This window comes from Charadrius vociferus, unplaced genomic scaffold, assembly GCF_000708025.1.
Source record: "Charadrius vociferus isolate BGI_N301 unplaced genomic scaffold, ASM70802v2 scaffold3, whole genome shotgun sequence".
NCBI classification, from domain to species: domain Eukaryota; kingdom Metazoa; phylum Chordata; class Aves; order Charadriiformes; family Charadriidae; genus Charadrius; species Charadrius vociferus.
Genome location: NW_009647748.1, coordinates 140,682 through 163,539, shown reverse-complemented (window position 1 = coordinate 163,539; position 22,858 = coordinate 140,682). Strand labels below are relative to the sequence as shown.

General features: G+C 39.4%; 1 protein-coding gene across 1 annotated transcript; it reads right to left on the bottom strand.

Annotated features, from left to right (window-relative positions):
• Window positions 1–13,836: 13,836 nt before the first annotated feature.
• Window positions 13,837–18,872, bottom strand: SPINK9 (serine peptidase inhibitor, Kazal type 9). Its single transcript, XM_009882056.1, has 5 exons — window positions 18,818–18,872; window positions 17,770–17,784; window positions 16,663–16,682; window positions 14,412–14,539; window positions 13,837–13,882 (listed from the first exon to the last, which is right to left on the bottom strand). Exons 1-5 carry the CDS (start codon window positions 18,870–18,872, stop codon window positions 13,837–13,839), a joined length of 264 nt encoding a protein of 87 aa, XP_009880358.1.
• Window positions 18,873–22,858: the final 3,986 nt, after the last annotated feature.

Here is a 22,858-nt window from a genome sequence, read left to right as displayed (position 1 = left end):
GGGCGTCCCTGCTTGGCCTCCCGGGACCTGACAGCCCCGGTCATACCTCGTCCAGCGGCAGCTGGCGGGACGTGTATCCCCAGGCCCGGTGACAGGGCAGAGATCTCCACGTCAGACCCCTGAGAGCATTAAATGCCAGCTGAGCTACAAAGACACAAACTGAGTATTTTTTAAAGAGAAGGAACTGAGGAAGCGCTGGAAGATTGGTAAGGAGTTCTGGCACAACGACAGCAACCACACCTGTGTGGCAGTGTACCCCTGAGGCGTTGTGGATTGAAACAGCTCATAGGCCACAGTGAGACTCTGAGGTCCTCTTGCAAACATATGGAGAGGAGTGTAACTTAGAAAAATTGCACCCCAACCCACGGGTGGGTAGGGTGATGTGGTAGTGATATATTATCTGCAGAGGCTTTAGCCTGGCCCACAGAGTCCTGCTAGTTGCCTTTGCCGAAGTGTATTTGCATCATTTTGTGGGTCTATATTTAGGCCATCGTTTAATCGGTGCATTTGGATTGATCCCAGTAAAAATCACAACTTACTAAACATCTTGGGGGCACGTTTCATGCAAACCCCCGAGGAGTTGAGTAACAAAGCCCATTTGTTACTGAGAAGGCTATTTGTGGTTTATTTCTTTGTGAAAGCCAACATGCAAAGAGTCAATTACTGGTTTAATGATCATCCCAGAATGATCCACACCACTCTGTGGTGAAATGTAAAGTAAAAAATTTTCAGCATGCCTTTGCAGAATGAGCAGAGCAAGTCACCAAAGAGCTACTAGAAAAACCCACACGTACAAGGAAGCATTGAGACAACCTCTTTTGAAGGATCATACAGCAAATGCATGCAATAGCATTCACGTTTAGTCTGATGTTACTCTTATTTACCCCAACTGTGAAATGGCTTCAGGAAGTGTGCCTATTTAGCTTTTCCTCTTGCATATTATAAACAATTCTCATGACTACAAAATCAAGTAACTGCTGTGTCCAAGTCTTGTTTCTCTTCATCCCTTAGCTAACTTCTCACATCATCACAGCTACCTTCAGTAAAGGCAGCAGGAACATCTATTGGCTAATACCCCATACAATCTGCCTGGCACATCACATTTCTGTAAGATTCTTTCAGTACCGAAAAAAAAAAGCTGGAGAAGGCATCATACAGCAGAAAAAGAATGTGATAGGGATGCATGCAGGATAGACTGAATTTAAGGTGTGCTGCTGAAGGAGAGCAATTGGTGCTACTCATGCTATTGCTGAACATAGTTGTTAACAGCTGTGCTAAACAGGGACAGACCCTCTTCTTGGCAATCACTGTGGATTTTAGATACGTCAACAGCAGCATCCAAAAAAATGTAGAACCCAAAATATGGGGAAAGTAGGCAAGTGAGGCCTCCTCTGAAAAGAAAATAAGGAAAGGGAAACAGTAGTTCATTCAATGGCAGGATTCAAGTCTAGTAATACTTGTTCCTGCCCCCCTTCACCCAAAGGCAGGGGGCACAAATGTCATGGCAATAAGAGAAGATTGCAAAAAGGACATGCAAGACTAAACTGAATTAAGGAATTTGGGCAGGGCAGTTTGGTTTAACTGTCATTTAAACTTGTGTATAAACAGTCATAGTATATGAATGTTTAGGTGGTTACAAGATAGACAGCAGAAACCAAAACCACCCTCTTTTTTTTCCCCTCAACAGAAACCCAGTAACTTATCACACAGATCAGTTATACATGCATCTTTGAAAGTAGCTTGATGGCTCTATTTCTTTCTGTTATGATTTGAGAAACCCATAACAATTTATTGTTGTTTAGATGGTCATTCTGTCACCTGATGATCCTTCCCCACCCGGGAAGGAGAATCAGGAAAAAAAACAAGGAAAGCTCGTGGTTGGTATATAAACAGATTTAATAGAATAAGATTAGATAATTAACATTAGTAGCACTAAAGAACCAGTATTGATCTTGATACCAATACAGAATATGCAAAGTTTATACTCAGCCAATTCTATCAGTAGGAAGCTGTACACTCCCAGCAATGGACGGTAAATATCAGACACTGCGAGCACTATAACTTTGGGAGGAAGGGAAAGGCTCAGGGGTCCGGCACCGGTGCAAGAAGTTGTCAGGATGGCAGCCATCAGGGGAGAGAGCAAGCTTCACAGCAAACTTTCTAATTTATATTGAATGTTACTTTGATGGTATGAAATAATCCTGTTGGACAGTTTGAGTAAAGTGCCCAGGTTTTTTTCCTACTCATCCCTGCACCTGGCAAGCTCAAAAACACTTTAGACCTTGAAACCCACGTACCATATCTGACTATAAAGTAAATATTTTCACAAATTCAGACACTCGAGTCTCCTAAAAATGCAGTTTTCCCTAGCATTAGAAGAGACCTTTCTGAAAAGTAAAATTACTGAAAGAGAAATTAATACTATGTTGCTCAAACCAGGACACATTCTCGCTCCACTACTACCTATGAGAAAGTTTAAAGTTTGAGGCATTTAAGGATATCTAAACTAAAACCCAAAGCAAAACAACTAGAAACTAGAGATGCTGAACAGCCATCAATAAAAATACCGTTCTCATCCTAATCAAATTTGAAATTAAATAGCATACTGCATTACATATAGCACGCTACCGAGAAGTTTACAAAGTTAAGAGGCTATTGTTTCTTAAATTAATATTAGAGCATTAACTTTGCTTCTTTTTATCTAAGGTGTTGAGACCTCTCATTTAGAGCTGGTGGAAGCTATTTGGACACACATTATGAAACCTCTCTAAAACATAAACTTGTAGTATCTTATTTCTGTAACACAAGTATTATTGAATCAAAAATAAAAGACTCAAGGGAATTAATGCATTCCTTTATGTTTTCAAGAAAAAAAAGCCTACAATCCACAGACTCACAATACTTACCAGTCTCCCAAAGAAAAGATGTTCCTAAGCTTCAGTCTTCTGAGGCAACAAATGTTCTCCATCCCAACTGATGACAATTAGGCACTAATTACATACAAAGTGGCTAGCAAAAACTCAACAACATTTCAAAATTCAAAGCTTCTAAGGGAACAGCTTATTAAATGCCTATCTAGCTCCAAACAGAAACTTCAAGCTGACAAAAATCTTCTAAACCCAATGCATTTACTATAACACCTCAATAACAATTTATGTATCACTTTTCTTGCATATGCTCCTACACCATCAACATAATTCTTAGAAAATATCTTAGCATACCCAAACCCCCAACTTACCAGGTGTTTTTTTTTTTTTTCTTTCAAGAGTCTGTCTCTCTGTATTTATAAGAAATTGGTACCTAATGTGTCTCAGGTGCATCACTGAGTCAGCAGTTAGTATTTTGCTCCTCTCTCCAAAGCTGATACCTGATAAAAGTAAATCAAAGAGATTCTGACATATAGGATTCCCTTTACACGTCACTAGTTCTTTCACCAAAGTTTAAATACCTAGCCTCACATTTTTGTGTCTTCTTCACATAGAAATACTCTCTTTTAAAAAGGTTAAACCGTGAAAGAATGAGTTCTGATATGCACATGCCCTTCTTCACCCTGAAAAAGCTCAGGAACGTGTTATAAAAACTTTGGCATTAGCATAGCACTGATATTGTAAAATATTTACTTCTTATTGCTAATACTTGCTGTTGTCTGCCTGTTCCATTGAAATGCCACCATACTGTCTGTATCCATACCTGGATGTTATAACTCATATCAACACTGGCCATGTCTTTGGCCATGAGACATAATTTAAATATAGAGGGTTCTGGCACTACATGTCTTTTCCCTTTAGGGAAGATGGTCTGTGTTTGAACAATTACATACCTGTTTGCAATAGTATAAAGTTACCAGATCCATAGTGCTCTTGGCAGTCATGGAGGTTTGTAAAGTCATGAAATCACTTCTCACTAATTCTTTAATTATGGAAGGATTTATGGAAAAAATGATGCATGCATTTGTAAAACAAATTTGGTGCTGTGAGCTTGAAGTAAATTCATTCACAGGAGAAAGTACCTCTCTAGTGGCACTTGGACCCTTCTGAATTATATTTACAGTTTCATAAATGGAAAGTTTATCTGCTGCCAAGGTGTTTTGGTTGCACTGAGTGGAACTGTCTTGTCTTCCCTGACTAAGCCACCCAGGGCTGTCTTCTGTTGACCTGGCTGATGGAAGCTGTTGTGATTTCCTCCAGCGAGAGACACAGTTCAGCTGCCCGGTTAGCACGTTCAGAATAGCCATGTAACATGCTTTGGTTGCTTGAAAACATGGAGGCATTGCTTAGAAATTCATATAAACTACCGGCTGTTTAATTTCACACAAGTGACAAGGGGTGTCAATTTCTGTCAGGTTGTGGGAGGATTCCAGGGAGCCCTTTGTGGCACAATGTGCCGGTGGCATTGAGAGGTGCGGTCTGCTAACAGTCACCAAATGCACACTTCCTCTCCTTTAACAGGGTGCGGAGTCTGGTAAAACAACAGGCCGAAGAGGCTGTGCTGCAAGACAGAATTCAAAAATAATAACAGCTTCCAGAAATATAATAAATTCTTAGTAAGGTATATAACAAAAAATCGAATAGTATAGCATCTCAGTGTCTGCACTTTCCCTCAGGCAGACTTGGGGTGAAAGGCAATAGGTACAGGGGTGATATTCTGTGATTTCACAGAGTTACAAGGGAACAAAGGAAACTGTGTCCTCCCTTGTGCTTCTGAATTTCTTTCTTGCTCAGCCAGGGGAGCTATAGTAAGCATTAGACTCAGAAGGGAACGATAGTTAAATGTATATTTGGAGTTGAGAGGTAAAAAGAAATTTGCAGCCCCCTGCTTCAAGTTAGGTAGGGTTAGGATTGGGGTAGGGAACTGAGGGCCTTCAGAGCTGGAATTAAACTGGGGTCCTGCTCATTGTGGGAAACAGGTGAAGGCAGGGTCCATGACAAGCTATATTGCAATGCTTGTTAGGAATGGAGAGGAAACTCCCTTGTTTTGTCATTCCCCTGTTCGGAAGGGCGTGAGTCCTTCCCTATCAAAATCCTCAAGCCCTCCTGTAAATCACACTGAAGTGTAGTCTGTGGAAGTAAATGCAGCTTAGGTCCTTGCAATGATGGGCTTGTTCACTGCAGGAGTGGAAACAGTGGAAACCAGCCACGAGAGTGGATACAGCAGCAGAAACAAACCCGTCCATCTTTTGTTATGCTCTGTGTCACGTGAAATCATCTTCCTTCCAGCTGTGCTCAGAAAGGGGAGAGGTGAGCTGGTGGGAGGCCAGCTGCTGCAGATGTGCTATGCTTCTCCCAGGAGGTGGCACCTCAGTGGCGTGGATGGGAAAACAGCCTTCCCCAGGCCCACATTCCTCTGCCTTCGGTTGTTGCTTCTGAGAGGGCTGAAGGAACATGGTCACAGCTTGACCAAATTAGCATAAGGTTTATGTGACATACTTCTCTGTCAAGGAGGGGGGTGGTGTTCTTTGAGGAATCGTTAACCTTTGGGAATGAGGTATTAGAGCTGTCATGCTTGTAGCTGACGCATTCTGATTTCCTGCTATATCTGAGAATATCTAAGCACAAGAGGGGGAAAACTTCATAATTAGTGATCTCTGTGATCATCTTGTGCTGGAACTTTAAAGTCCAATTAAGAAGGGAAAGAATTTTTTTTAGATATTTTCATTTTTTTCCCCAGATTTTAAATGTGTATTTCTATGTTTTTGCTTGGGTCTCAATAGTTTAACACACCTCATGTTCCACAGAATTGGAAAAATATCCCTTTATGGACAGTTGATAAGTTAATTCATGTAACTCATGGTGTATATAACTTGGATACAAAGCTTTGCATTACTAGAAATTGTCCAAACTGTCAAAGCATTTATATTCTGTAATATAGCAGTTGAAAATCTTGTTACATGCTTATGAGTTGTACAAGGACAGATAGATGTACAGTTTGGATTACTATTTGAATTTGGTCATGCCTCATTCTGAGTGATTCCCAAGGAAGTTTATTACTGCCTCAGTTTCCCAGTTCCCCAAGGAAATGAACCCAACTGTTATCAGACTTTAGTTGTTTTGATTATGATCTATTTATCTTCTGCAAAACAGAGAAGAGATTTTGCCTCTTTAATGATTTTTGCAAGCAAATCTGTAGTATTTGAAACTGAGGAAAGGGGGAAAAAGCAGCCAAAAATCTATGTATGGAATTAGTTCAGACATTAGTCAAAAACCCCCAAAAGTAATCAGGTACATTAGCACAAGTAAGGATGGTAGTTTTGAATAATGTTCTCTGAAGAATATCAGCGTTCATTTCATCTCAATTCACTTTAGTTTTAGTCTGTTTTGTTTTATATTGGTGGTTGCCTCAGTTGGAGGAAAAAAAAGTGAGATAATGATTAGAGTTGTCATAGTGATACATGAAGTACAAAAGCCTAAACAGAACAGAAGAAAACTGGAGATAATGAGCTCCATACCACAGAGAATGGTTGGAATAGCCTTTTTGGGAAAGATTCCTAGGCAAGTCTGTCTGTCTCACAATTCTTGGCGAACACCATAACTCTTTGTTTTGTTTTGTTTTTCATGACAGGTAAATATTTTTCTCCATGTGGCTTATTAAACTCAGAAGAGGACCCTCTCTCTTGTAAGTGAATATGTAGAATCCTGTAACCGTTTTTTCTTTAAGAAAATCTGTATTTCCTCAGTCACCAGTTTCGTTTCCTGGTCGTTGGTTAATACACTATATGTGTGTTGCTTGTTGCTTATTACTGGAATACATAGCTTTGGTACCCTCATGTTCTGCGTTGTAATTTTTAAAGCTTTGGGGAAGGCAAATTTTCTGTTTAAACAGGGCATGTGGGAATCCACGTTTTGTACGAAAGTAATGGGATAGCATTCCAGTCTCCTTTACTGCTAAAGGTGTCAAATTGAGAAGGAAAAATTATTTTTTCTATCTTTTTCTAAGCTTACATACTAATGTGATCAGAGTTAATTTAGCACCATAACCTGTTTTTTTACCCATGACCTTAGCTCAAGACTTGCTTTTAATCCTCTCCCATCTATTTTTTATATTGGATCCAACCGAAGAATGTTCCAAAGCAAGACATTACCATAAAAATGCAAATTCAATAAAAACTTAAACTTTTACGATGTCTCCTTGTTGACACATGGCTGAAATAAAGAATGCTAAGTGTTGAGAACTTTGCTGATATTTTGGTGGTGACATTTTTTTTTACCAGTTCTCTTAGCAGCCACAAGTTAGTCTGATGGAGTAACATCTTACAATTTTAAGATCAAATAGTTGAAAATGCTTCCACTTACATTCTCTAAGTTGTGACACTAAGGGCCCATTTTCTTCCAAATTCTTAGTATTATTAAAAGATTCAGAAACACTGAATAACTGTAGGAACTAGAAACACTCAACAAGCATGAGGTAAATGTATTTAGTGTAAACAGCCAGAGCTGTATCACACTGGTTTTAGAGCAGGGTTAGAATGCAGCTCTCTCTCCAGGCTGACCAGACACTGATACACCATAATGAAGCCAGTTGAATGTGAATTATATTCCATTATACTTCACCAGTCAGTCACCTGGTGTTCTCTTCAATCCAGAGACATGGGATTCTGGTCTAATCTAAAGAATGATTTTTGCAATAGCAACTGTAGAGCACAGCTGGCAATTTTTTGTCTTGCCCTTGATGTCTTTAAGAAGGTAATTGCTAGTGTAGGAGTCAGGAGACCTGGATGTTGGTTCTGGCTCAGCTGTACTTCTCTCATATATAAGAGGCTTTGATCAAAGTGTCTACATTCCCCCTCAGTAGTTTGCTTTCCAGGTCAGTCTCTGAGATCTTAGGGTCTGGGTTCATCTCTTACATTGACCACTAGTGCTCTTCATCTGCTGTACTTACATGCTAGAGCAATGAGAGTAACAAAAGTATCAGATGACAGTAACAGCAGTATCAGAAAATACAGTGCGGGCTTTATGGACAAGTGAAGTAGCTTTATTATAGCACTGGCATTTTCATTTTTGGGAATCCAACAGGCTTGTATTTCATTACTTGTTGTCATAGAAGTGAAAAAGAAAATGTTTTAAGACCTTACTGTGAAAGCCTTTCCTTCTCCTCCACATATAAATAGATACATCAATGATATATGAGTAACTTTTCAGTGCAGAGTTTTGAAAACTCTAATCCTCAAAGAGTGCAAGGAGATCTGTTCTATTTTTCTGTTCAATGCCAATATCTGGCTACCTCTCTTTTATTTTCTAGCAAACAGAATCTAAGCATGTTTCATCAGCTCACTCAAGCTACGTACATTTTTCCTTCCCCATATTTCTATGTCGTTGCTCCATCACACAAACTTGACTGTCCAGATCGTCCGGCCGCTTCAGCATTTTCTTGAGATGTCATTTACAGCAATTTGCAAATCATGTTCTTTGCTCTGGTATGTGGCAAAAGCTGGTATGCTTCTTAGCATTATCTGCAGCTATGGGCCAGCACATATTGCTAGGAGGAGCTGATAAAAAGCACAAGCACTCCATGTTGGAAAGTACTGCTCTCCAGCTGCTCTCGTCTACCGTTTCATGTCAGAATTTATCAGAAACAAATTATAGTCCCAGGTGTCTGGTAGATGCGGGGGTCTGTGGTGGACTATTTTAGACCTCTAACTTACAAGGCTCTCAGTCACCCTTGTGGCTGTGCATTGGCTGAATAGGAAACTTAGTATCTTAGCTCTACAAACACAGGGAGTTATATATCTCAATTACACTAAAGCAAATGGTGTGAGTATCCACTGAGGCTATAACAAGCCAAGCTAGAAGGCAGAAAATATCCTGAAATTGTCTGCTGGATTTTCTGACATCATGATGAAACATCAAAGTTTGGCTGTGTTTTCTCAATTTGATCTTTCTCAGTCAAGACGCATTGAGGGCAAGATGCCCTGTTGTGAGAATCTTTTTAGGTTGACCGGTCCAGATCCCCAAGCCTTTGTGCTGTGAGAAACTTTTACAACATTACCTTGCTCATTTGCCTTCCTACTGCCTAATTGCTGGGACCTCGTTTCCAGATAAACAGAATTCATGACAGTGGTGCCTTTAGTCTGTGTCCTAGGATAGACAGAAGAATTTTCTGCCAAAGTTCTCTATTTATTCCTCCCATTCAATACTAAGAGAATTAGGTTCCTTACCTTTCTCAGCTTATCTCTTTTAACAGGAAACAACTTTAGCTGATGAGCAGTAACATTTCATATTGGCAGATTTTTTGCTGCCACTGACTTATCTTTAGTTTCTGTACCAGCCTACATCTTTATGCTTTATACATGTCCTAATCCAAAACATAATAGTCCAAGCCATCTGACCAGCCTCTTTCACCAGTCCATGCATACAGTCCTTAAGTCTCGCTGTTCTCACACCATAAGCACTTGTGGCTCTAGCCAACAGTTTCTGATTACTTTAGCACAGACTTACAATTTGTCTTTTACCAGCAACATATCTAATCAATGCTGAAGGTACTAATGTGAGCAGTCTAGCTAAAGAAGAAAGAAAAAATGCATTAAAATTACCTGAATAGTCTGGTGATCCAATGGAGGATTTTTATTGCATTGTTTTTCTAGTCAGATGTTTTACTTGTATTTTCAAGACATGGAAACTTCACTAGATTCTCGAAGATTTTTAGCAAATATTTGAATGATATGTAATGTCCCTATCTTTGGCCAGAGAAAAATGGAAAAAACCTCTAATGTCAGCTGACATCAGTATTTTCATAATATATGCCACCATTCTAGTGTTCTCCATTGTTTATTCACAGAAGTTCAGGCTGGGTTAAAAGAGAGTGGGAGAATAACCATATAAACTACTAAAATAGTCCACATGACTTTGTGTTAGAATTACCAGGATTTCCAGCCTCTTTATTTCATAGAGAAGATAAAAAGATACCACCTGTACCTGACCCTTTATTAGTGATTCAGTCAGCCTGCAGGATTCTTGACTACACAGCTTAGCTGAGTACTGATTGCTTTATCTTCTCCACTAAGTGATCATGGGAAAAGAAAGAAGGCAGTAGGGTCAATGTGTGTTTCACTACAGATTTTTTCAGCTAACAGATGCATCCTTAGGAATAAGCAAAGATTATATTGCTCTGGTTTGTGCACAAAAGTAAGCCTGAGGAGATAACAAGGAGAAGGAATGGACAAGTGCTCTCCAGCTTCCAGGTTTAAAATCTTCCCTGGACTTTTTTCTCTTGAAGGTTTCCTCTCATTTTTCCTAAGATTTTTAGTAATTATTACATTTCACCTTTAGCTTCTCTTGTTGTGATAATGTATTTTACCTTCCATAAAAAATAATCCTCTTTGACTTTAATTCCATTGCTTCTCAGCATTTGATATATTAATCTCCAGTATCATCTATCTACATTCTGTCTTCACTTTCTCTTTTAGGCGTCAAGGTGGGGGCTAATGGATAAGAAGAGATGAACAAAATTCAAGAGATCTTATGCGATGTTAAACTCTAGGCTATATGTGTTGATCTCAATTTGGTAGATTCCTGTATCACATTAAAATGTTGTCCATTGCTTCTGCTTGATATTCACCCATCTGCTCATGGTGCTGTCACTGCCACCATCTGAAAATGCTTGAACGTGCCAAGTTTCATCATCTGTGATTTGTTGTATCCATTCTTCACTAATGCAGAAGGAAGGTCTGCTTTCCAAAGCAACCATGAGTATAATTTACATTTGAAAATGTGTCATTCTGATAACTTGCTTCAGCAGTTGAGACAGTCTCATGAAAAATTATTTTAAGTATGTCCATTAGAACATAGTTCTTAGCAACATAAACTTCACACAATCAGAAAAATTTAATGATGGAGGGACTAAATAAAGAAACATACATGATAGAAACCTGCTGTATGTTGAGGCTCTCTTTTTTAACTATGAAATGAATATTCGGTTTCATGGAAATGGCCTTTATTAACTAAGCCTTTGTTAACAAAGTGCAAAGATGAAGAATGGAAATGTGATTTGTTCTGGCAGCTTTTCTGGAATAACATCGATAACTTGGCATAGTAGGTAACTAGCTTGCTTTTAATGAATTGTGCTTTTTCTGTTTCAGGAAGAACATGGCCCCTGAAGATGAAGCCCTCCACCACTTCTCCCCACCCGCATCACACATGAACTCTGATTTTATTGACAGAAATACCCCAGCAGAAACACAGTCTGGAAGGTACCATGAAGAGAATGACCACACTCCTCAGTCTAGGATTCATACTTGTGTGATCCGGCATTCAGAGCAGTAGTCTGTCCTTTGACACATGAAAATGCTAATTAATCCTGACTTCAGTTACAAAGAGAAGGGGACTGTAGTCTATGCAGAAACTCTTAATCCATCTTCATTAGTCTCAATGTTTAAGTTTCCAATTTTATCCTGGCACTTGGCTAAGACTGTTGTTCTAAAGTGATAACCTCAATAGAAGGTCAAAGCGAGTATCTTCTGCTTATGCATCACCTAGAAAATAACATGCCCATTTTCCCCTTTCTGAAAGGTGAGAGTTAAAGCCAAGGTCACAGGTAGCTTCCCATCAGTTTCAGTGACCTTTGAATGATGTGGGCTGAGGAGTGGGTTTTTAATGTACTAAGAGCACCACTGTCACTTAGAAAGGAATATGAAGCCTCCCGCAGTGGGGAATAAACCCCACTCCATCCCAAAAACAGTCCCTAGGCCCCTGTTCTGCTGCCTGAAGTTTCATGGGACACACCAGTGACTGGGAAGAGCATATAATGTTAAGAAATCCATCTGGCCAAGATTTGCATAATGTTCGGCAACTACTGTTATTTTGCCCAGAAATGCAATGCATTAGGGAATTGTAGAGTCAGGAGAAGAAAAAGAAGTCCCTTATTAAATATACTCATTATTTAGTATTATTTGACACAGAAATACAGAGTATTTACTTGTTACGGTGTTTGCTTGGTTGGAAAATAGCACTTTGTTTACATACTTAATCTATCATTTCATAAATCTTCAATTTTTCCTTTCATTTTTTGTTGTCTTCAGCTTTATCATTCTTCCAGATGTTCCAGATGTACTCAGTGTAATAGGCAATTAGCATTAAAATAGTTCAGCCAGTTCATGTTATAAATCAAACTAGAGACTAGGGTTACATCAGTGTGTATAGCAAATTAAACAGAGCCTCTCTCATCCAGAGGCCAGCTAGTTGAGTCTAGTCGCGTCTCTGCTATGAAATGATTTTACCTTCCAAAACAGGGTGACTTCACCCATTTCCCTATTTGGGAATGGTCCCTAGCCTCCCAAGATGTGCCTGAGAACTGTTGGGAAGAATTTTGATCCAAGACAAGATCATACCAGGGCCATGCTTACAATTTCAAAGTAAAGATGATGGAGTTCCAGTGGTCACAGCTGTGTCCCAGCACTGTTTAATTCTTTGGTAAACAAGTAGCCTGTGAAAGACTCTTTGGTTGTTAATCAGCATCACATAAAGTCCAACAGCCTCTTCCCCTGTACAGGGAATGAGGGTGATGTTCTCAGCTCTGCCAGGAGAAAGAGCACATGGACCAACACCATGGACCAACAAATCCTCTTGATCCTTCCGTTACAGAATGCAGTCTGCCTGGTGCTACAGTGGCATTCAGCCAGCAGTGGAATGGGTAGGCTTTTTGGTGTCTTGCCTTCAAAGGCAAGGACATGAGCTTCTTTCCTCATTTTCCACTCTTTTGAAGTATGAGTCTTACCCCAGCCCAACTACAGTACCAGACAGAAATTATCAGAAATGATACCCACATTCCAGTTCCAAAATTTTCTTCATGTGTAAGCCCAGTCAAGTCAGTCATTCATAATTTTTACTTCTGGCAAAATGAGTTCCCTTGACTGACTATTTAAGTATAGAAGACATAAACTACCTTAATAATGAAGAAAATAAGGACATAAGAGCAGAACAGAAATTTCTTCAGGTCTGAAAGCAGGCAATTTACCAGAATTGAACAGAATAACTGATAATCACATTTAAATGACAGCTTATATATAAAGCTTATACCTTCTTACAATTTACCAGATTTATTTCATTTGAAGGAAAAAAAAAAGAGACCTATTGTAGGGTAAATTCCAGTATCATGAGGCCATCTAGTGCATATTATCAGTGTTACAACTTTCGTTCCAGGCTTTGTTTTTTTACCTCTGGCCCTAGCTCCGGCTCTATGATTATTTTCTGTAACTTGGGAAATATCTCATTGGTGAATAATGGGTGCAATAAACTTGTTCTCTAGAAAGGTCACCAAGGACAAAAAAAAAAAGAGTCAACGTTTATTTTAGTAACCATGCAATCTAAGTAGCTAAACAACATATATAGATCAGAATTGTACAAAGTTAGAAGAAAAATGAGAATTTAAAATTTAGCTACAACACTGGAAGAGTCAAAGCACTGCCTAGGAAAGCTGAAGCCTTTGAAAAGAAGTATCTGGAAGAGTTTCTGGGTAAATGAAAGAAAACACTTCACCAACAAGGGAAGCAGAGGCAATGCCTGTGCTGACTTGTGTCCACTAAAATCAGGTGGCATTGTCAGAAGATTTGGGCTTTATCCATGGAGACAAACATATAATGAAGGGCTCATGTGAAAACTAAATTACTATAGAAACAGGAATGCTCCTGAGAATCCTGAGGAAGTGCTTTGCAGAGAGGACGGGAGTGTCCATCCCAACGCTCTGGAGCTGAGAAAAGCAGCAGATGACAGACCATAGCTGAAAAGCCTATTTTGTGATTTGTTTGTCATCATCAGAACAGGCATGATGAATGAAATTAAATTAAGAGATTGTGATAAGGCAGTGTAAAGCTGTTTTCAGCGCTCTTCTCTGTCACGCAGGATTCGTTCAGCATGCCCCTGCTTGCTTCATATGTAAGGCACCTCTGCTTCTTCTGCAAAGGAAAGAAAGGACAAAGACATTGCAGATAGTAAGCCTAACCTTATGAACTAAAATCTCTTTGAAGTCTTCAGCCAACAACTTGGTAACAGAGAAGACACTATAAACATTTGTAGCAGACAAGAAGGTGCTGATCTATAAGCAGTTTTCTTTTCAAAATTATGTATTTTATCCATAAAAAGCAAGATACTTCAGATACCACTTTTGAATTCTTATATGACCTGATTTGGGCCCAGGTGCTTTGTTAGCCCTGTGTTGCTCATTGGACTCTTCTCTTTACTGTCCAACATCTACACTTTCTGCTAGAACAGAGAGTTGCTCACACAAATACCAAGGTCATTTGTTTAGATCAATTCAACCTTATTGGTGGGAGAAGCAATTAGTCTATAAAGATTAGGCAAAGAAGCAGAGGAGTAGCAACGCTGAAAAAAATGGTAGCACTTAGGTGGAACAGAAATACCAGATAATTCAGCTAATCTCAGATTTTGGCTTATTCAGGAGTAATTACATAGTATTGTACTTACAGGACTGCTTTGCAGAAAGAACATTTGTTGTTGTATGTTTTTCCATCAGAGCCGCAGAAAGGTTGATAGAGTCTTTCACAGTAAATAGGTCTTCCTCTCTCTAACCTCTTGTATTCACTGCAGTCTACCTGCAAATACAGTATCATTTTTCTTTGAACCCATCTTTCTCACATTCTCCATTCACGTACAGAAATAATGAATATATGAATTTTTTGGACAAGATTGTCAGCTGCTCTAGAGCAGCACAGTCAATAGGGCTCTATCATCTATATTAGCTGAGCCTAAGCCTCAAAAAAGAAACATTCTTTCTGACCGAGACACGTGTGATGCTACCCATGTCAGGTACCGAGCACCTTCAGGGACTTTCCTGTCTATCTGAATAAGAATACAGTCACTGGAAAAAAAAATACAGCCCCTTTTCCATCTACACAAAAGTTGAGTCTTAGTATTTCTTTCTACCTGATGACAATTGTCAGTAAATTCAGGTGAGATTAGTTCTCAAGGATGTGAAGGCTTTCTGTCTCTTTATTATACAAGTATCAGCTCTTGATGCTTTTTTACACTGGTGAACAAATTTGCCCAGGCAGAAGTATGAAAAGAAGTTGTTGAAAGGCCCTCCTCTGACAGTGCACCTGTATTCATTGCAGACTTATATATGAAAATGGGAGTACAAACTAATAAAAGAAATGACTGAAAATGCTCCTGTCCTGGTTTTGGAGCTCATTTTTCTCCTGTGAAGGGATTGTCATTCTTGCTGTTTGACAAACAAGGAGTTCCGTGTGTAGTGCACATACTCAATTTAACGTGCTGTTTGTCATCATCAAAAGCCTGGGGTTTGCTTGCCTGGGAAATCGCCTGTCCCTGTAGGTGCTGTTGTAACTAAAATTGGTTCAGCTCTTTTTGTTGATAGTCTAGTGACAATTTGAAGCATATTAGTCTTTGGAGGAACACTGTGAGTAGAGCTTTTCCTTTCTGAAGATCTAGACAAAATATGTATTATAAATGTATACATTTAAAACAGAACCCAGCCTTGCTGTTCCCTTGTTATGGCCTGATTTTTTCCCCTTCATTCTAACTCTCAGTGGACAGGGGTGTTACTTCAGCCAAACCATGGAGTTTATTACAGATTATACGATTTTTTTTATGCTAGTCATTGCCCAGGATCTGCAGGTGGGTGAAGTGAGGAGCTGTGTGTGGTCAGCCCCTTCAGCAGCCCAGCCCCTGTGCCTGGGTCAGCACTAAGAGGTCTCCATCCACTGGCAAAAACAGTCATGAGCCAATCACTCTTTTTGGTATTATGGGCTTAAATCCAGTCTCCCATTAAAAAAAAAAAAAGGCATATAGGTTTTTCCTTCATTTGGTCCTTTCTCTCTCCTCCAAAGCCCTGGCTGCTCACTCATGTCAAATTCTGTGGCTGGAAAGCAGGAGGCAGCACACTGAGCCCCAGTTGCAAAAGCAGGTCAGAAACTTGACATATCTGACAGGTCTCCGCAACATAACTCAGCGGATGCAGTGGCATGGGAGGCAATCTCTGTAGCTTGTAACCTATCGTTTTACAACTGGTCAACCACCAACTTGAGAGAGGCAAGGGCCAGCTAATAAAAAAGCTAGAAACCAGGTGAATTTGCCCTAGATATGGGGAAGAGACTTAGTTTGGTGTAGAAAGTGGAACAGGTTCTTACTGGCAAGGTATGTATATCTTGGTGTAGTTTTAGGCATCAGAGGCTGTACATATTGTGCTAGTATGCGACCAGCTCTGTGTGTGTGTGTGTGTGTTTCCACTCCGTGCCACTGTCCACTGGACTCCCAAAGGACTTGTCTCTGCTCATCTGAGTAAGGATTTTTATTGCTTGGTGCCTCCTTTCTTTCAGAGTTGACCCCAGGATGGGCACTCCAGCATAGCCAGTGAGAAATTAAAATCTTTCAGTACATGATTTAGGATCTGAAAGTCACCCAGAAAGCCTTATAGTGTCATCACCAGATAAATATTTAAAAAATCTTGATTTCTCTGACTTAAAATTTGGCCTTGCCCAATTTCTTTCTCAGACTGCATTACACGTAAAAACATAGGAAAATTGCCAGGGCACCTGTATGGAAACCACATATCTGAAACCCAAGGATTGCTATCTGAAATCTCAGTACTTTGGCAGCATTTAATTAATGTTTGATACGTCTTTTTTCTGACCTCATGGACTTCACGTTGTTACAAACTATATATTTTTATCCAGAAGTAAAGGAGAAAATTACTCACCTCATCCTCTTTGGCAGCATCTGCAATATAAACAGAACCACAAAAGATAAAATAAAAAGCACTGTTGATGAACATCAAGTTGGCACCTGGGATGATTTAATTAGTACCAGCCCTTCCAGCAACACCAAATCTCTTACCTTCTGAAAGTAAATACTGACATAGTTTTTCAGTGTTTAATAAGTTACAGGTGTCAGGACCTATTAAACAAGTGGACCTTATTGTATTGTTTACCTTAGAAATCTGTGTCAGCAACTGGAACAGTCTTTGCTGTCAGAGGGAATGGATGCTATTGTTCCCCTTTTCACCAGAGAAAGATTGAAGACCCAGGAGTCAATATTATGTTCAATGGCCAGTCTTTTTAGGATGAACTAGATGTTGAGCATGACTGGGTTTTAATTCCCACGTTTATTTAAAAAAATCATATGTAGCTGTAAGCAAATCACATAGTCCTTTTATACTTTGGTTTTCTGTCAATAATGAGGATAATATCTTCACTGAAGATATAACAATGATAATGGATAATATATAATAATGATAATGCAATTTGGATCATAATACCACTTTAAAAAGTGTTTTCCCTTGCTGGTTGATATGGATTCTAAACTATTTTGCAGAAGGATTGGCTTCTATTTTGTATACACATGGCATCTAATATAATGGAGCCTTGTTCATAGGTGGGGCTTCAAAAAGCTCCTTCAAAACAATGATAATTATACCTCCCATAAAGTAATCAGGTAACATTGGCATGTCTCCATTATGGTGACACATTTGTTACTTTCTTTAGGAATGTATTTTGTTGTTCTTTCCTGTAATTGTCATTCTGTGGCTTCCAAGGGATAAAAGTTACCAGGCAGGAGCTTCTGTACAGAAGGAGCAGGAAGAAAATGCATTATGATATAAAAGGCAATACAGCTCTAGCACTTGCCTTTCTGACTAAATGTAGCTTTTATTGATCTCTAAAGCCATCAAGCTTTCCACTGAAACTTCCTTTAGTGGGAGTACTTGCATCTTCTCATGAAATAAGGTTGTCCGAGGTAACTAGCAAAAATAGCAAAACTAGCAAAGTAGCAAGAATAATGCTCCATGTCAAGTTTCAGTCTATATCACCAGAATTTTGACTGACTTTTCATTATTCTGGAATTGGATCAGATTTAACCCACTTCCACAAAAACATTCTTTTTTTTTTTTTTTCCTCTGGTAATCTTTTAGTATCCACTATGTATTTGGGAGTGAATGCAAAAAAGATATGGCTCAAAAAGTATTGAGCCATAAAGTTTTAATGCAGACAAGATAAACTAGAATGTTCAAGGAAGGAATTTGCTGGAATCCTTATGAAAACAATATTATTTTTTTTGCAGTTAATGAAACTGTTTGAAAGAACAGTTTCCATTAAAAGCATGCTATTTCATTAAAATTCACATTTTTCATAAAAATTTTCATTTTGAGACAACTTTCAAAGCAAACGTTTCACAGCTATTCAAAATGGAAAAAGATTCTTTTGTTTTGTAATTTTGGTTTTGTTTTAAGATTTTCATTGTTTTGCTTCTTGAGCATTCATAATGCTATTGAACTGCTATACTACTAACAGAAGATTTGGACTCTCCCCTTTCAGTTATTCTAAATGTACTTATTTTTCTATATCTTTCTTTTTTTATTGCAATTTTTGTAAAAAAAAAATTACCAAGTGAGGGCTCAGGAAATTAATTCCAGCTCCTGCACTTTACTATAGAGCAACTTGTGCCTCAAAGCTCTCTCCAGTCTGGCAAACTAACATTATAAAGAGGTTATTCACAGCCACATTATAAACAACTGCCTCTTGCTCGCTCAGTTTGGCAGGAGGACATCATCAGCTCCAAGCTCCCTGCTCAGATGGAAGAAAAAAGCAAGTAGGTAAAAACCTGCTCCAGTTTTGGGGCTTTACAGTTCACCTTTTTGGTTACAATGCAGTATGCAACTCTGAGGTTTCATCTATTCAAGTTTGCAACTGTAAAGCTGGTGCAATACTGCTTGCTAAATAGTGCACAAGCATAAAATTTCACTTGGTTTCTGCCACCCAAGTCCAGCAACCATTGCTTACTATCCCAGTAGACTAAGAAGCTTCTGTTGTTTGAACATTAGAATTATAATATATCAGGAATTGAAAAAGATTACTCACTTGCTAAGCAAAGAACTGCCAGGGTGAGGAGCACAAAGGTGCCTGTTATCTTCATGGCAGACATGGGTTCTTGACCTGTTTCACAGCCAATCTGTGCGCAAAGTATTCCAGCACACTTAGCTTAAATGTGTATTCGTGTATCTGTGAGAGCAGATATATATATACGCATGCACAAAGACCAGGAACCCTGATGATGAAATCCCCCTCGTAGGGAAGGTAATTAGTAGAAGGTGTTGCCCATGGGTAGTGTCAATAAGAATGTCTTCTGTACAACATGAAGGTCGTAAGTACAGGGCAAAGATGAGCGTCACAGCATGGATTGCGTTGATAAAGGAGATGTATTGTACTTTTCTAATCCCCTTGCCTAATTAACTGTTCCATCTCCATTAGCAAGTTCAAGGAGTGACTCAGTAAGGTGGTTACTTATTGCTGTTCTGTTATTGCCATATTGACACTTAGAGCTGAACATAATTCCCAGGGAAAAAAATAATTCTTACTGGGTGCATTCCAAAAGATTCACACCAGTAGAGCTGAAATGCTTAATTCCTGTTCTCTTGAAATTTAGGAGACCGTTGTCACTAGCTGTGGATAGAGGCAATGCTGGTAAGTATGGCCGTACACTGAGCCCTGTCAGACTGCACTGTGATAGTAGTTGCCACTTGGAAAGGTCTATGTTTCAGGTGAATACCCTCACCTTCACACACAGCCCAGAAGATCCCCCAGCCTTTTCAGCATTCTTCTGCCTTTAAAGTTCAAACGGTTTAGAGATCAGATAGAATGTTTTGTGAGAGGAGGAGCAAAGATACTGCATTGCACTGCCTAGCAAAGAGAAGTGATGAGTTCACAGCCATTGTGCATCCTGCTGAGTTACTGCCTAGTTTGCTGTCATGAGAATGTGGAGAAGATCCTCTGTCTGCCCATCTCCTTTGTTGCTATTTCCAGCATAATAGGTGTCATATCACGTGGGACTTTTTAAACAAATCCAACATAGCAGTGTGTTAGTGACTTAATCAATAGGCATAATTTTCTGCCTTTTATAATACAGACCAGGTGTAGAGTCCCAATGGGAAACTCAGATCTGAGTCATAATTATCATAAATTTCAAAGTAATGTGGAGTTTTGAGCCTACAGTTTTGTTTGAACCCATCCTTCCAGAATTGCCTTCTCTTTAGTGATCTGCAGTGTAGATGTGCAGATTGTCTCAATATGAAAGACCCCTGTGTGCTATTGCAATTCACAGTATTTCCGTGTTTACCTTGCAAGATAGTCTGGGGCTTTTTCCCCATGCAGGAGTTAGGGTCATATATGGTAATTTCACTAAGACAGAGGGACTGGAAGTTCTTACAGAAAAGGTTGTAATAAGTCAAGTAGACATTGGGCCACAGTAGCTTATGTGGAAACCAAGAGGGATATGGATCATCTTGTCTTTAAAGAATGTAGGAATGAATAAATGGTTAATTTCTCATCACTTAATGGGAAAAAAAAAAAAAGAGGCCATCAAATTCCAATACCAGGATAGGCAAAGGTCTGGTTTGAGATGGATGCATGTAGATTTTTTTTTTAAACGCCCTTACTGCAGTGATTTCATTTTAAATTTTTGTCTGTTCTTAACTTGGACATCTGTATATGTTCCTGTGAGGTGGAGATCACAAAAACCAGTTGGTCTGCTGCTTTGGGATGTCAGTGAAGTTTTTGTTCTGGAAATCCCAAAACGTTTCTGGCATAGAGCCTGGCATAGAGCATGTTTAAACTCGTAGAGAATATTCAGGACATGGTTGTTGGTTGGTGGACAATTACCAACATTAGGCAACAAGACCAAAACCCCAAACAACCCAGTAGGTTCTCCTAGTCTGAATAGCTTTGAGCAAACAAGATTCTTGAAGATATCTTGAAATTATAAAACTGCAGCTTGACAGAACACACAGGTTCCTTGACATTGGTATGAGGAAATCTGTCACTTTGGTTACACTGTCTTGCCTAATATGGTGCTACAGATTGTACTGTCTGATGCAACCTTAGTATCCATCCCATCCTTCTAGCAGAAGAGTATCAACATTGGTTTGCAGTCTTCAGAGTTGATGTAGGAAGATTTTCTGAGGACTAGTCTAGAAAGGAAGAAAGGACTTTTGGAGGTAGGAGAGGGCTAATGAAGGAGACAGAGTTTGGATTAGATTTTTCTCAGCATTTGAAAATTATCTTGCTATTGAAAGGATTCCTGATGCTTATTCTGTGATCCATAGCAGGAAAGCTATGGTATGAATGGTTTCTTTCTGATAATGTTTAGGTGTTTTGATTAGGGCTTTTGAATTAAATTAAGATTAATTTTCTGAGCAGTGGACCTTAAGATTTGCAGGGCTTTCCCAGGTAACTCAGATAGCAGGGATACAGTTCTGATGAGAAGATGCGACATATTGCAGGGTGTGCAAATAGCAGCTCACTACAAGCAGGGCAGAGCAGAGGGTCAGCTGAAGTTCTGGAGATTTTTGTGTTTTGAAATATCCAGCTGTCTTGAAGGTTTAAGAAAAATGCCATACACAGAGAGCAACAGTCTGTTTCCCTTTCTGCAGTGAAGTAATACTCATATGCAAAATCTCAAAATTAAATTTGGTAAAAAGTAATGCCACAAAGCATTTATTGCAACTGCAGTTTAAAAGGATACTGAAGTATCTCAGTATCTATATGCCTAGCTTTAAGAATAAGCAGAATTCACATTAGCCAACTGGAGAAAATAGTCACTGTTTGACTGAAAAAATGCTTAATCTGAGGCATCTTTCTGTCCAAACTTGCAGAGGCTTGTCGTTTGCCCTGGTAGTCTTCATACAGAGCTGGTCTGACAACCTGAGACCTGTCATCCTCAGTTGGGCCAAAGGTTCATCTAGGTCACAGTGCTGTCTTCAAGAACATTCAACAGCAGATTGAGAGGAGAATAGAGCAGTTCTTCTCTTGGTTGACAAGTTGAACATGAGTCAGTGGTTTGCCCCTGTAGTGAACAAGTCCAACTCTGTGTACTGGGCTGTATTCGTAAGAATTACGAATTAGCAAGTCAAAAAAATCATTGTTTCCCTCTGTTCAGCACTTACGAGGCTGCATCTGGATTCTGTGTACAGTTCTGGGCTCCCCAGAACAAGAAAGACACTGATATACTGGAGCAAATCCAGTGAAGGACCACCAAGATGTTTAGAGGGATGAACCACGTGTCATACAAGGAAAGTCTGAGAGAAGTGGTTTGTTCAGTTTAAAGAAAGAAGACAAAATCTCATTATTGTCCTCAGCTACTTTATAGGGGCGTACAGAGAAGATAGGAGGAGGAGTAATGGCTTCAAACTGGAAGAGGGTAGATTTAAATTAGATATTAGGAAGAAATTTTTCACTATAAAGGTGGTGAGGCACTGGAACAAATTGCCAGGGAAGTTGTAGAGGCCCCATCCCTGGAAGTGTTCAAGGCCAGGCTGGACGGGGCTTTGAGCAACCTGGTCTAGCGGAAAATATCCCTGCCCATGGGGATGATTTTTAAGGTCCCTCCCAACTCAAACCATTCTATGATTCTGTGAAGACAAGAACCGGACTCTTCTCAGAGGTGCAGTGAAAGGAAGAGAGACAATAGTGCAAATTGCAGCAAGAGAAATTCCAATTAGATGGGAGGAAAACAAATTTCACAATGAGAGTAGTCAAGCATTGGAACAGATTGCCCAGAGACATCATGGAAACTCCATCCTTGGAGATACTAAAAAATTGATGTCCTCTAAACTGGCCATGGTCTGGTGGTGGAGCGGTGATGCGGGGAACCAGGTGACCTCCAGTGGTCCATTCCAGCCTAAACTGAATCTGTGATTCTCATAGGTCATTGTCAACTGTTGGTGGCAGTCAGCTGTTTAGGGACTTTGTGGCATATTATATTTGTCCTTATGAGTTAACATTGCTAGATTTGACAAAGCAGGCATGGACAACAGACTGCACATTGGATTGATTTTAGCTACTCGGAAAAAATGTTGTTTGTTGGAAAACAAATGTTCAGATCTGTTTAGTAATAGCTGCTTCCCA

Excerpts from the sequence above, each read along its gene's own strand:
- SPINK9 (XM_009882056.1), bottom strand. The coding sequence starts at position 18,872 with ATGAAGATAACAGGCACCTTTGTGCTCCTCACCCTGGCAGTTCTTTGC. Across the intron at positions 14,540-16,662 it reads ATGCTGCCAAAGAGGATGAG|GTAGACTGCAGTGAATACAA; the intron begins GTGAGTAATTTT and ends CTGTATTTGCAG. Across the intron at positions 13,883-14,411 it reads TCTTTCTGCAAAGCAGTCCT|AAGAAGCAGAGGTGCCTTAC; the intron begins GTAAGTACAATA and ends TTTCCTTTGCAG.